Source organism: Bos grunniens, chromosome 24 (genome assembly GCF_055505025.1).
Source record: "Bos grunniens cultivar Pamir isolate PY7600 chromosome 24, Bosgru_T2T1.0, whole genome shotgun sequence".
In the NCBI taxonomy this organism is placed as follows: Eukaryota; Metazoa; Chordata; class Mammalia; order Artiodactyla; family Bovidae; genus Bos; species Bos grunniens.
The window spans coordinates 3,905,783-3,918,052 of record NC_141188.1 but is presented as its reverse complement, the minus strand read 5'-3'; the positions used below and the strand labels follow the sequence as shown (position 1 = coordinate 3,918,052).

Sequence of the window (12,270 nt, the reverse complement as noted above, 5' to 3'; positions counted from 1 at the left end):
GCTCACCTGGGCAGTGCTCCCCAGGGTGGTGCTCTCCTGGGCAGGTGCTCACCTGGACAGTGCTCACCAGACCGGCGCTCACTGGGACAGTGCTCTCCTGGGCAGGTGCTCACCTGGACGGTGCTCACCAGGGTGGTGCTCCCTTGGGCAGTGCTCACCTGGGCGGTGCTCACCTAGAGAGTGCTCCCCAGAGTGGTGCTCACCTGGGCCGTGCTCACCGGGACAGTGCTCTCCTGGGCGGGTCCTTACCTGGATAGATTCTCACCTGGACACATGCTCACCTGGGGTAGGCTCCCTGCAGAGGTCATTCTTGGCAGCTTTTTCTTCCGTCACGTTTAAAAGATACTGTATAAACCATACTTTAATCAAGTGGATTTGGTATTCCCATGTCCTTGACGTTCAGCTTTTCTTTCGGAAGCGTGCTGTTTGAACCATGTTTGTTCATTTCTGGATACTCCGGGACTTTGCATAGCTTTGTTTTCTGTGTCTCCCTGCAGAGCAGCCTTGCTAGACCCTGGGTTAGCCACCTGAGTAACGCAGCAGGGGGACGTCACTAGGATCCTGTAGAACTTGCATCCCTTCCTGGGAGCTCGTGTGTGTGTGTGTGTGTCCCTGGGAGCTCATGTGTGTGTGTGTATGTGTGTGTCCCTGGGAGCTTGTGTGTGTGTCCCTGGGAGCTCGTGTGTGTGTGTGTACACTCCTTGCAGCCGGCCCTCGGGGTGCTGACCGAATCGTCTGTCTGCAGGGGAGCGGCCATTCCACTGCACACTCTGCGAGAAGGCCTTCAACCAGAAGAGCGCACTGCAGGTACATATGAAGAAGCACACGGGGGAGCGGCCGTACAAGTGTGACTACTGCGTCATGGGCTTCACGCAGAAGAGCAACATGAAGCTGCACATGAAGCGGGCCCACAGCTACGCAGGTGAGGCGGCCTGCAGCCACCGCAGGCGGCGGGAGGCCCCTTCCTCATGGCGGCGACCTGGACACTGTGTCCCAAAGGCTGGGGAGCCGCTGTGGGGTCAGGGTCAGCCAAGTCTGTGCCCCGTGGTCCCGCAAACGGGCAACCTTGTTCCCATGGTGACTCGCCGATGTCGGTGCTGGCAGAGAGGGGGCATCTCAGTGGGGCCCTGCTGTGTCCCCCCATCCGCCTCGTCCCACATCATCTTGGAGTGCCTGGAAGCTCCGGGAGACGGGTGTGGTGGCCAGTCGCCTGGTGGGGGCTGTGCCGGGAGGGGCTGGACTGCAGCCTGTGTCTCAGGTTCAGGCGCTGTGGCCAGGCATGCAGTCAGACCTGAGTGCAGGGGTGAGTACCCCAGGGTCTCCGGGAGCCACAGGGCAGGACCCTTCGTGCTGGGCCCCTTTGGAGGAGGAGAAAATCCATTCTGATGCCCGCACGCTAGTGCTTCCTGCGTTACTGTTAGAAAAGTCTTGTCAGTGGTATTAGTAATGACTCAGCAATGTCATATCAGCATCACCTTTACGATACATAGAGTGTGAGAGTGTAGCGAACAAGGGTTGTGTGCTCACGTTCAAGTAACAGTAACTGTCAGAGCCATGAAACCTGCAGCTCAAACGATTCTTTCTGTGTTGTCCTTGTTCATATGCGCGTCATCTCATGTTGCTGCATGTCTGAGGCTCTCTCTTTGTCCCCACGGCAGGGGCGGTGCCGGAGCCCGTGGGCCAGCAGGACCATGGAGCGGAGGCGCTGAGCCACGCGCTGCACCTGGACGAGGTGGTCCCAGAGCCTGCGAGTGAGTGGCAGGCCCTGGCCAACGTGTTCTGACGGGCGCCGCCCCGAGGACGTCCTGGAGTCAAGTGTGGAGGAGAACAGAGCACTTGGGATTTCTGTTTTGAAGCCTCAAGTGTTACAAATGTCATCACAATAGTTTTTTTAGCTACAGAATGGTCTAAAGATCACTGACTTTCAGCGACTTCCAGGAAGGAGCTGGGCGAGGTGGAAGGCACGGCGTTCTCATGTCTCTGCAGACCACTAAACTCAGGTCCATGTCAGCAGTCTCACCCTCCCTGTGGCCAGTGCAGCCAGCTAGCCATCCGCCGGATCTTACTGTCATCGTGGTGTGATCAGTAAGACAGGTGTCAGTGTGGGGGAAGGCAGAGGGTTCTCTTTTCCTTCATGCTTCCCATGACAAAAAACATAGCTCATGAAACCAACATAAGCTAGGTGCATGAAGTTCAGAGGAAATGCTATGACACACAGGGAAGTTTTTTCCATTTTTTTCTGTGTGTGTTTTGAGATGAGTAGAAATGGACTCTTTTTTTTTTTTTAGCCTACCGTATGTTAGTATACTGGGACCGTGAGAGATGGCTGGACCACTTCTCTCCAGGACAGAGAGCTACCCGTCAGTCAGGAGAAGGCAGCACCTGGGGCGTGAACGTGAGGACAGAGTCAGCCTGACCCACGAGCGAGGACTCGGCCGTCCCCGCTGGAGGCGGTCGCACGCGCCTGAGTCCCCGCCGGGCCCACGGCCGGGTCAGCAGAAAGCACAAGCTGCACCGCAGACTGCAGACCGCGGCGCCGGCTCCTGGGAGCGGAGACGCTGCCGCCCCGTGCGCCCCAGCGACACAGAGGATAGGAACGTGTCCGAGCCCCGCGGTGTTCTCTTCGTCCATAAGCAGGTGTGCTTTTTATTTCAGGGAATCCTTTAGTATCATCAATGGTGCCACGTTGAACATGCCCCAAACCAACCAAATCCCGCCCCTGCTGGGGCAGAGCGCGCGTCGATCCCACGGCATTCCAAAGACAGAAACTTCTTACTCCACGTGACTCTCTCCTTGGAAATTATTTATATGTTCTATATATAAATACATATGTACATATGCAGATATATGGGCCTCTGTGTGGCTGAACAGTATATTTTGTAAATAAGCACTATCCCTGTTACAGAGAGAGCGGCAGCATTTTTACCTCCGACGAGCACTTCAGATCAGTATTGCATTCATTTTGTTAATAAAGAAACGGACATCCTCGTCATTGTGACATAAAGCTGGGGTTGCTTTTTTTGTGTTTGTTTTTCCTAAGAATAATTGCCTTTATTTTTTCTCATTGCCTCACTGGTTTCAGAAGAGAGCAATTTTATTATAAATATTGTATGGACTTTGTATATTAAGAGAGGAGCTCATTTCGGATTCCTGAAGAAAGAGACATTTCACTGTTATTTTTTGAAGGGGCATCTTTTGACGTTTTGTTGTCCACACTTTTGGCGTGTGTATATAAGTAGTATTGATGGTGATATAAAACTTTTGTTATGTGAAAATATTTAAGTCTGAAAACTTAAATAATATTACTTTTTTTTTTCAAACTGCTTTGTGTATTGTATATTTTTTTAAAGAAAAAAAAAGCCTTATTTGACTTGTGATACTGGACTTCTGTATCCTGAGGTTTTTCTTGAATGTCAGTGTGTGTACCTGGCTGGAGTCCGTATATTCAGAATAACTGTAATTGTGCCAGAGTTTTAAAGGTTCTGCTTTTAATGCACTTTTCTTTTATAATTTTGTATTAAAATATTTTAGAAATGTTGATTAATTTTGGTGAACAAATATCTCCAAAGTTGAAATTATTGAAATTTTAAAAATTTTGTTCTTGCTAGGTTATTTATTTTGGTTTTAGCATTAAATGTCATCTCAGGTCAGTCTCTGCAAGGGGTTTGTTTAATTCCTAATTGTATAGAAAGCATAGTTCAGTGAATTGTATTGGTGCACAGCCTGTTTAAGTAAGGCCTTACCAGGTGAATCTAAAGCCTACTTTTATTTTGGTTAAAGAAAAAAAAAAATCTATCAGTAATCCATTTTGTGAGTCTTCTCAGTTTATTATCAGGCAAACACAAGACATTGATGTATTATTTTTATTTACTTCCTAATTATAAAAGCTGCTTCTTTGCAAAACATTCCTTGAAAAATAAGGTTTTGTAAAGACATAATTTCACTTGAACTTTTGGTGGAGTGGAGTACAAGTTGATCTTTATACTTTACTGGTTGATAAAAAGTCTTCTGACAAGAGATTTCTAGTCTCCTGCATAACCAGGGTTTTGAGGATAGATAATTGTATTTTTTAAAAATATCTATCATAGCATATCTGCTTTGGAATAACAATAAATAAAAAAAATGAAGTTAGGAAATGTGATTAATTTTTTTCTTTTAAAATATTTACTGTAAGATAGTTTGGCACATGCATTCAGATACATTCTCACAGAAAAGAACTTCAGTGATGTTTCCCTGCGCCTCTGTGCGGCACACACGAGCGCCTCCGTGCGGCACACCCTCGTGAGGGCCACATGAAGAGATTCCAACTTAAAAAGCAGGCTGTGCCTTGAGGCCGGCCCGCCGTCTGTGCTCGCCGCAAGTGCCTCCGTTGCTGCCACCGTTGACCATAACAAACGCCACCCTGGTCACTTAGGTGCCTGTAGAGAGGCCACGACCGCCTGTAGCTGTGTCCCGTGGTAAAGGAGCTGGGCAGCTCTGGGCCACTGCAGGATGAGTCCCCTTCCCTCGGAAGCTGCCCTGGGAGCTGGGTGTAGTTCCCGGGTGCTGGGGTCGGGAAGCTGGAGGGTGTAGAGAGGGGAAGGGTTAGTGCTCAGTGGTGTCCAACCCTTTGTGACCCGATGGACTGTTGCCTCTGTCCGTGGAGTTCTCTAGCAGGCATGCTGCAGGGGGCTGCTGTGCCCTCCTCCAGGGGGGTCTTCCCGACCCAGGGCTTGGGCCGGAGCCGGGTTTCCTGCGTGGGGGGCAGACTCCTTCTCATCAGGGTATGTGGCGGGCATGTCTGCACAAAGGGCAGCAGGTGAAAACAGAGCATCTTTTCCAGCGCCCCTCCCCACAAGCTTCCCTCGGCCCCTCAAGGACTTGGCAGCTCGGATAGGCCTGTGGTCAGAGGATTGGGCGTGGAGGGAGCTTGGGCTGTCGGCCCAGCAGAAAGGAGCTCCTCGAGCTCTGACCACGAGTCACTGACAGAACGAGACAAACCCGGCCTGACACAGTTCCTGTCTTCCCTTGGATTTCCATTTCATCCAATCTCAGCGTTTAACCAGCGAGTGTCTCTTCATGACAGTCTCTTCACAACAGTGGTTTGTACGCCCGCCCGTAACCGTTTGTAAGGAAATGTGAGCCTGAGTGTTACAGTCGCACCAGTATTCGTGGGCAGGAGGGCCACACGGTAGAACAGGGTGAGATTCTAAAAAGGAGGTGGGCTTCGCTGCTTCCTGTGGATTTTCCTTTTTGCAGAAGACATTCATACCTCACAAAGAAACACATTCTGTAGAAGATCATCACTCCAATTTATGTAAATAACATGATCTTAAGAAAATGTATAAGACTTGGGGCTTCCCCCGTGGCTCAGCGATAAAGAATCCATCTGCCAAGGCAGAAGGTGCAGGAGACACGGGTTGTGTCCCTGGGTCAGGAAGCTCCCCAGAGGAGGGCATGGCAACCGCCCGTTCCAGTGTTCTTGCCTGGAGAAACCCGTGGACAGAGGAACCTGGCGGTCTGCAGTCTATGGAGTCGCAGAGAGTCAGACACAAGTGACTGCACACACATGCACATATAAGATACGTATAGAACTGCCTTCTGGTTATTTTAAACTATTTTATACCTGCTTTTTACCTAATTTTTTCAGATGATTATTTCGAAGTCAGTACTGTGCCCTCTCTTCCCTGCTCCCCGCCCTCCACCCCGCCACCACAGTTAATCCAACTGTTACTAATTTGTTCTTTTTCTAAAATCTGTTGTATACAGTAAGGCTAAGATAAAATTATGTAACTGCTACTTTTAGACCACTCTTTTTGCCACCTAATCTCTACTCATGTAATGTAGGCATTTTGGAGTTTTTAGAAAGGAATTTCAAAAGTGCCTTGGTACACATTTGGAGCCTCTATGTCTCTACCGAATACTCCTGAAAAGCAGCATTTTTAAACCATCTCACTGTTTATAACAGTGGAGGTGAACACCTTGCTGAAGGGAGAGCCCTGCCTCAGCCTCCTGAAGCCTTTCCTGGATGAGGCCCCTAAACCTGCCACATTTGTCCCATCTGAGCTCACCCTCTGTCTCAGCTGACCCCATTCCCTTCATACCCACTGCCCCTCACTTACATGGAGGGGTGCGGCAGACTTTTGTATGGAGGACTAATAAAATACTTAAAGCATGAAAAAATAAAGAGTGACAGGAACAATAGGCAGTGATCATATAATATTCTATTTAATCTTGTGCTTCACAGCATGAAGGCTTTTGTGTCAAGATTTATAATCCATTTTACAAATTTCTAAAGTGACAGTGATTCATTCTTGATTCACCACTAAAGGACATTTTTTAAATTAATTGTTTTTAATTTACAGGAGAGTCCTTCTTTTCAATCTTCAGAATTGTCCCATGGTCTATTTCTGCATTGGATGACATTTATTTAATACAATTTTGTGTTAGGAATGCATAGTTATTCCAAAAGTCACTGTGCTGGCTTTAAGAATAACAAAGTTAGTTTTGTATTATCTTAGAACTCCTATATATTTACTTATTTGGGTTTGGGGTGAGTTATAAGCATTTAAAGGTAGACGTTTTCTCTAGGTAACATTTTCAGCATGTTAACAAAATACGATGCTGAATTTGCAATGAATTCAGATCCATGGGGCTCAAACAGTCTGAGGACATCTTGTTTCCCATCCTTGAGGGTATTTTCCACTTTTTCCCTTATTTGTAAGGTATTTGAAGGTAACTTAAAATCAATCATAATATCAACTTCTCTATTCATGTAGACATGTAGGACATAGGGTTTTCCCAGAAATACCGATGGAGTTAGTTGATATTACAGCATCTGGTTCCTTTTAAAGATGCATCTCAGATAACTTTTTTCTTTGTTCACCTTACTCCTAGAACACGGTGGGCACTTCATGCAATTTTTCTGACTGAAAACTAAAGTGGTTTTTATTTTCTCCTGGGCTTTGCTCAGAGAGAATGGTAAGGAATCTGCTGTTCCTCCTTGTCTGTAGGAGGAATATTGTTCTTTTGGTGTTTAAAGTACGGCAGGTGGGGAGAGGGTGCTGTTCTCTAGAAATGACTAGATTATGGCTCATCTGCTGCCTCTACCATGGATTGCCTCAGCTACTTAAAATGGCCCAGCTGCATTTCTCCAGAATGTTTGGCTTTCTGATGATGTAAGATTGCTGATATTTAAACACAGTTAAGGGCGTGAGTTTACAACGCATCTTGTGCATGGGCAGACCTGGAAAACATGAGAGTTGGACTGTAAAGAATGAGCATCTTAGAGTTGATGCTTTAAAATTGTGGTGCTGGAGAAGAGAGTCCCTTGGACATCATCAAGGAGATCAAACCAGTCAATCTTTAAGGAAATCAACCCTGACTATTCATTGGAAGGACTGATCCTGAAGCTCCAGTACTTTGGCTACCTGATGCAAAAAGCCGAATCACTGGGAAAGACTCCGATGCTAGGAAAGATTGAGGGCAGAAGGAGAAGAGGACGACAGAGGTTGAGATCGTTGGATGGCATCACTGACTCAATGGACATGAGTTTGAGCAAACTCCAGGAGATGGTGAAGGACAGGGAAGCCTGGCGTGCTGCAGCCCATGGGGTCGCAAAGATGTGGACACGACTTAGCAGCTAAACCACCACCATATGAATAGAAGTATTTTTTACAAACGCCAATGATTAATTTATTCTGCATCATCCATGTTATTTCTATCACTGAGGAGACTTTATTGTCATGTAACTTTAAAGGAGCCTCCCAGATGGCTAAGTGGTAAAGAATCTGCCTGAAAAACAAGAGAGATGAGTTCAGTCCCTGGGCCAGGAAGATCCCCTCGAGAAGGAAATAGCAACCCACTGCAGTATTCTTGCCTGGGAATACTATGGACAGAGGAGCCTGATGGGCTGCAGTCCATGGGGTCGCAAAGAGTCAGACACGACAGAGCGACTAAAACAACAAGTACGGTGAAAGTGTTAAATCCCTTTAGTCTCTAAGGAAAAATGGAGAAACGGCAGTTTCTATGCTCACCCACGGCCCCACACTCTCCTTTCTGCTGATACACAGATATTTCCCTGATTTTTAAATCCTTACTCAAGCAAGAGAGATGGTTTTATGACACTATTTTAGCATCAGAATAAAGTAATTGTAGGTTACCCTGGTAACCAGCTTCAGGGGAAGAAATTCTTATAAATTAACACAAAATAGCTCTTCTTAGAGTGCCCTCAGCTAGCTCCTCCATCGTCCTGGAGAAGGATGGACAACAGCTGGCTGTCTTCCCCAAGATACTCCTCACCACGCACTTTTTCTAGGCTCGCTTTGAATTATCTTTCTCAAGTTTAGTAATCTGAACTCTTGATGCTTTCTGTGTAAACTCTTTGAAGCGATTTCAAACTTTTAGCAAAGTTGCAAGAGTAGAACAAAGAAGTCCTCCTAGACTCTTCCCCAGAGACGGCTTTCCAGCGTTGCCCGAAGTGTGAAGACTAAGACCTCTGTGTGGCAGACCCAGTGCAGGCTTGCGCCTGGCACCCAGGCCTCCTGCCCGGCTGCCTCTTCACCCTGGAGCGGCACCCCCTTCTCCTCAGCTCTGCAATTTAATTAAACTCTTGACAACTGAGGCGGGGGGGTGTCTAGGAAACCTTTGTCATTGCAGGAGAAACACACCCCTGCTGTGGGCTGCCTGGTGCCCCAGATCCATTTGCTGGAGTGTTAACTCCTGATGTGATGGGACTTCCAGGAGCTGAGTACAGCTTAAACGCAGTCATGAAGGTGAGACTGGAGACACCACGGTGTGTCGTGTGTCCTGGAGAGCAGGCAGTGTGTGCAGCCAAGGAGAGGGGCCTCCCCAGAAACTCTTTGCTGGCGCCTTGGCCATGAGCATCCAGCCTCTAAAGTCTAAGAACATAAAATGTGCATTGTTTCAGCCCCTCAGTCCTGGCTGTCGTATTAGCACAGCCTCAACACAGCATCCAGGGCTCGTGGAAGGCTTGGCGCTCTTGTTTTCAGAGGCTTCCCCTCCACCATCTATTTCAGTGTTTTTCTCAGGCCCATCTTCTCTCCTCACAAACCCCAAACCCAGCTCACAGCCCACACTGGTTTTATAAACCGACATCCTCGCCGCTAACCTCTGACCTGCTCCTGACCTCTGGCCTGGCCTGCTCTCCCAGGGCTTGGTGCTGGGGCCCCTGGACCATCCTCTGCCTGGGGAGGGGGGCAGACAGGAGCCCACAGACGGTTCTCGGTCTGGACCACGTGGTGCAGAGGCGGCTGGGCGGATCGACGGGGTATCTGAAAAAGCGTGATCACCGTGCTGTTCTGTGCTGGTGGGAAGAGGCTTCCTTCATCAGATAGACCCTCCTGGCACCTCTGGACTCGGTGGGACGGTCTGCAGGTGAGCACGCAGAGATGGAGGTGTGTGTGGCTGGGGGTCTAGCACACCCCCCACTCAGAGCTCCGCCTGGAAACGAACTTTCCTGCAGCTTTGGGGTGATGCAGACCTCGGGCTTCCCAGTGGCTACCTGTAAAAAACCTGCCTGCCAGTGCAGGAGACCTAAGAGACACAGGTTCAATCCCTGGGTCTGGAAGATCCCCTGAAGAAGGAAATGACAACCCACTCCAGTATTCTTGCCTGGAGAATGCCATGGACAGAGGAGCCTTGTGGTCCATAGGGTCAGCACACACACTCATGTTCTGCAGACCAGAATAAAAGTCACAGAAGACAAGCCATGCAGATATCATTAAAAGTGTATTACTTTATTTCAATACTCAAGAACAGTGCATACTTTCCTTGAGACCCGTGGTCACAGCTCTCACTGTTGGGTGTGGCCACGAATGGAGGTCACTCAGTCACAACCAGCTCAATGACGCAGTGTGTGTGTCGAGCAATTTGGAGATTTTGTTTCTGAAATTTTCTTTTTTTTTCTTATCCTCTCATCATTGAGGCTATGTATTAATAGACATTATAGTAAACCCACGCGAAATATTCAGAATTAGAAGGGGATTAAAGAGCCACGTTTGGGCGTTACGTTGACTATTCCTCATTTTCATCCTAAGGGGGGTTGTGACGCCAGTGTGGGGACTTCGTGGGGGTCTGGTGGAAGAGATGCTGAAATCAAAAGGTGGGAATCAGTAGGTTATGGGGGAAGCACGGGAGATGTCAGCTGGGGTTAGAAAAGAGTGGGATAGAGGACCCCTCCCCGTCCTCACTGGGGCCGGCACCCAGTCCGGCAGCGATTCGGGAAAAGCGAGTGTGCTGGTCAGTGGGTTTCTGGGAGGAAGCAGGTGGGGTGGTTATCTCTCCCCAAGGGTTAGTGTTCGCTGTGCGCACCGGCGTGCCGAGCACGCCACCTGTCACCTTCGCGCTCGCGATGGCCACGGCCACCGCGAGGCTCCCGGAACGTCCTGCCACCGCTCTGAGCTGCGCCGCCTCCGCCCTCCGGCCGGGCTCCGTAGAAAGTAGGTCGTCGCGGGGGCAGCTGCGGTCCCCGCGCGCCTGCGCCGTCGCGGGACCCCCCGAGGCCCGGCCGAGTCCGCCCCGCGTCCCTTCTCCGCACGCGCCGATCCGGCTCCTCCGGGGTGTGAGCCGCGGCCACCACACGGGACACTCCCAGCTGCCCGCCCGCCTGCCACGTACCAAAGCTCCCGCCGCGAAGCCGCTCCACTGTGATCGGTTAGGAAAGGAAGTGCTTTAAGAGGTGAGAGGAGGCGGGAAAGAAACCAAAGGAAGCTCAGAGCCACAGGCCGGTCTCCACACTCTGCATGGGGGCCCGGCGGCAGGGTCCCCAGGGCCGCGTCCAAGGCCGTCCCAGGGCAGAAGGTGGGCGTGGAGGGTCGCCCACCCTGGACCCTCAGGGACCTCGCTGATCTTCAAGGGTGAGCTGACAGCTGCACCGTCTTCTCCATTGAGCCGCTAGCCAGGAGCCTGCAGGACGCGCATGTGGGCAGGGGTGGGGGGATGCCTGCTGCACTTGGGAATTTAGACAATGGTTAGCGTTGAGGCGGTTGTATTAAGAAGCTGGGGACGGGGTTCTGGGAGAGGAGCTGGGCTTCAGCGTCTTGCCATCGGGGACCCAGAACGGCTGTCTCGTCCTCCCTGAGAAAAAGAAAGAGAGAGTTGGGAGAGCCAGGGCCCTGTGGTCAGTGGTCACCAGGTGCAGGGCCTCTCTCCTCGGGGTCTGTCTCTAGGAATGAAGCTGCATGGGGCTGGTCTCTAAGTCCGCGGCTCACAGCATCCTTTATCTCACTGCACATCCAAGCACCACAGGGCAAACAGGACAGGGCGTGTGGGTGCTGCTCTGGGAACCATGCGTTTCTGGGGGTGAAAAACTCAACTGATACATTGTTATGTCTCAAAGGAGGGCTTGTTTTCTCCTAACATTCCCCCCTCAAGAGATGGGAGGCCCAATTACCCTGCTGTCCCTGCTCAGCAGGAAGTAGCCAGAAAGACCTCAACCCCCCATTGCCAAAGAATTTGGCCTCCCATCTCTTGAGGGGGGAACGTTAGGTAGTTAGAATAGGAAAAAGGAGTCCAGATGGCAGTGGCTAAAAGACAAGGAAGGGAAAAGCCCGCAAAAATAGAACAAAGGAAGGTCTGAGGACCGGAGTGAGGACCTCAGGAAAAACAAACAGCACTCCTGGCTGGCCCAGTTTACAGAGCAGGCCCGGGGGGAGGAAAAGACATATAAGAAGAGGAGCCAAAGGGCCAGGGGTCTCTCTCCAGTGCACGCACGCTCTCTCTTCTCTTCGCATCTTCTGGGTCGGCATGCCCTCACACCTCGAGGATGTATTTTCCTTTACTTTCTAAATAAAACTGAGCTGTAACATGGCACTGTAACACTGTCTGAGAGCTGTGATGCTCCGAAGGCTTTAATGTCCATAGCTTAAAATTTTTGTTGTGAGGAGACAGAACCAAGGAAATTACACACTCCCCTGACATCTAGACTAGAGATTCCCAGGGACCACGGGAAGTGGTCCATGAACGATGCCCGGGATGGGCTCATCTGCGTGAGGCTGAGATGCCGAGAGCGCAGACCCACTCGGTTCACCAGGGAGCAGCCTCTGCCCCACCTGCGAGCCCTCTCCTGCATCACCAAGGAAACCAGCCTCCCAGATGAGCCGTCTACAAACTCTGACCTCAGGGTCTTCAAAAAACAAAGAGTTGACATGTTTTCTGGACAAATACAATTTGCAGAACAGCTGGCAGTGTTGGAGGCGGAGACAGTGGGTGGGGATGATGGACACGAGGGAGCTTGTCCAGGCATTGGCTCGAGAAGGCAAGTGTCACCCC

General features: G+C 50.1%; 2 protein-coding genes across 15 annotated transcripts in view; one reads left to right on the top strand and one right to left on the bottom strand.

The window, feature by feature from the left end:
* Positions 1 to 4,136, top strand: part of ZNF236 (zinc finger protein 236) — a 68,938-nt gene extending 64,802 nt beyond the window's left edge. For 8 of the 11 annotated variants that reach the window (XM_086372540.1, XM_086372537.1, XM_086372539.1 and 5 more), the window contains 3 exons: positions 746 to 922; positions 1,659 to 1,751; positions 2,289 to 4,136. In XM_086372540.1, coding sequence (XP_086228666.1) covers positions 746 to 922; positions 1,659 to 1,751; positions 2,289 to 2,416 — 398 coding nt within the window. In that variant the 3' untranslated portion in view covers positions 2,417 to 4,136. Of the gene's footprint in view, positions 1 to 745; positions 923 to 1,658; positions 2,153 to 2,288 lie in introns of those variants that run through there. The other 3 variants (XR_015153668.1, XR_015153667.1, XM_086372541.1) reach the window with 2 other exon arrangements.
* Positions 4,137 to 9,718: 5,582 nt separating this feature from the next.
* Positions 9,719 to 12,270, bottom strand: part of MBP (myelin basic protein) — a 106,012-nt gene continuing 103,460 nt past the window's right edge. For all 4 annotated transcript variants that reach the window (XM_086372545.1, XM_086372547.1, XM_086372546.1 and 1 more), the window contains one exon: positions 9,719 to 11,076. In XM_086372545.1, the coding sequence (XP_086228671.1) occupies positions 11,032 to 11,076 (45 nt within the window). In that variant the 3' untranslated portion in view covers positions 9,719 to 11,031. The remainder of the gene's footprint in view (positions 11,077 to 12,270) is intronic.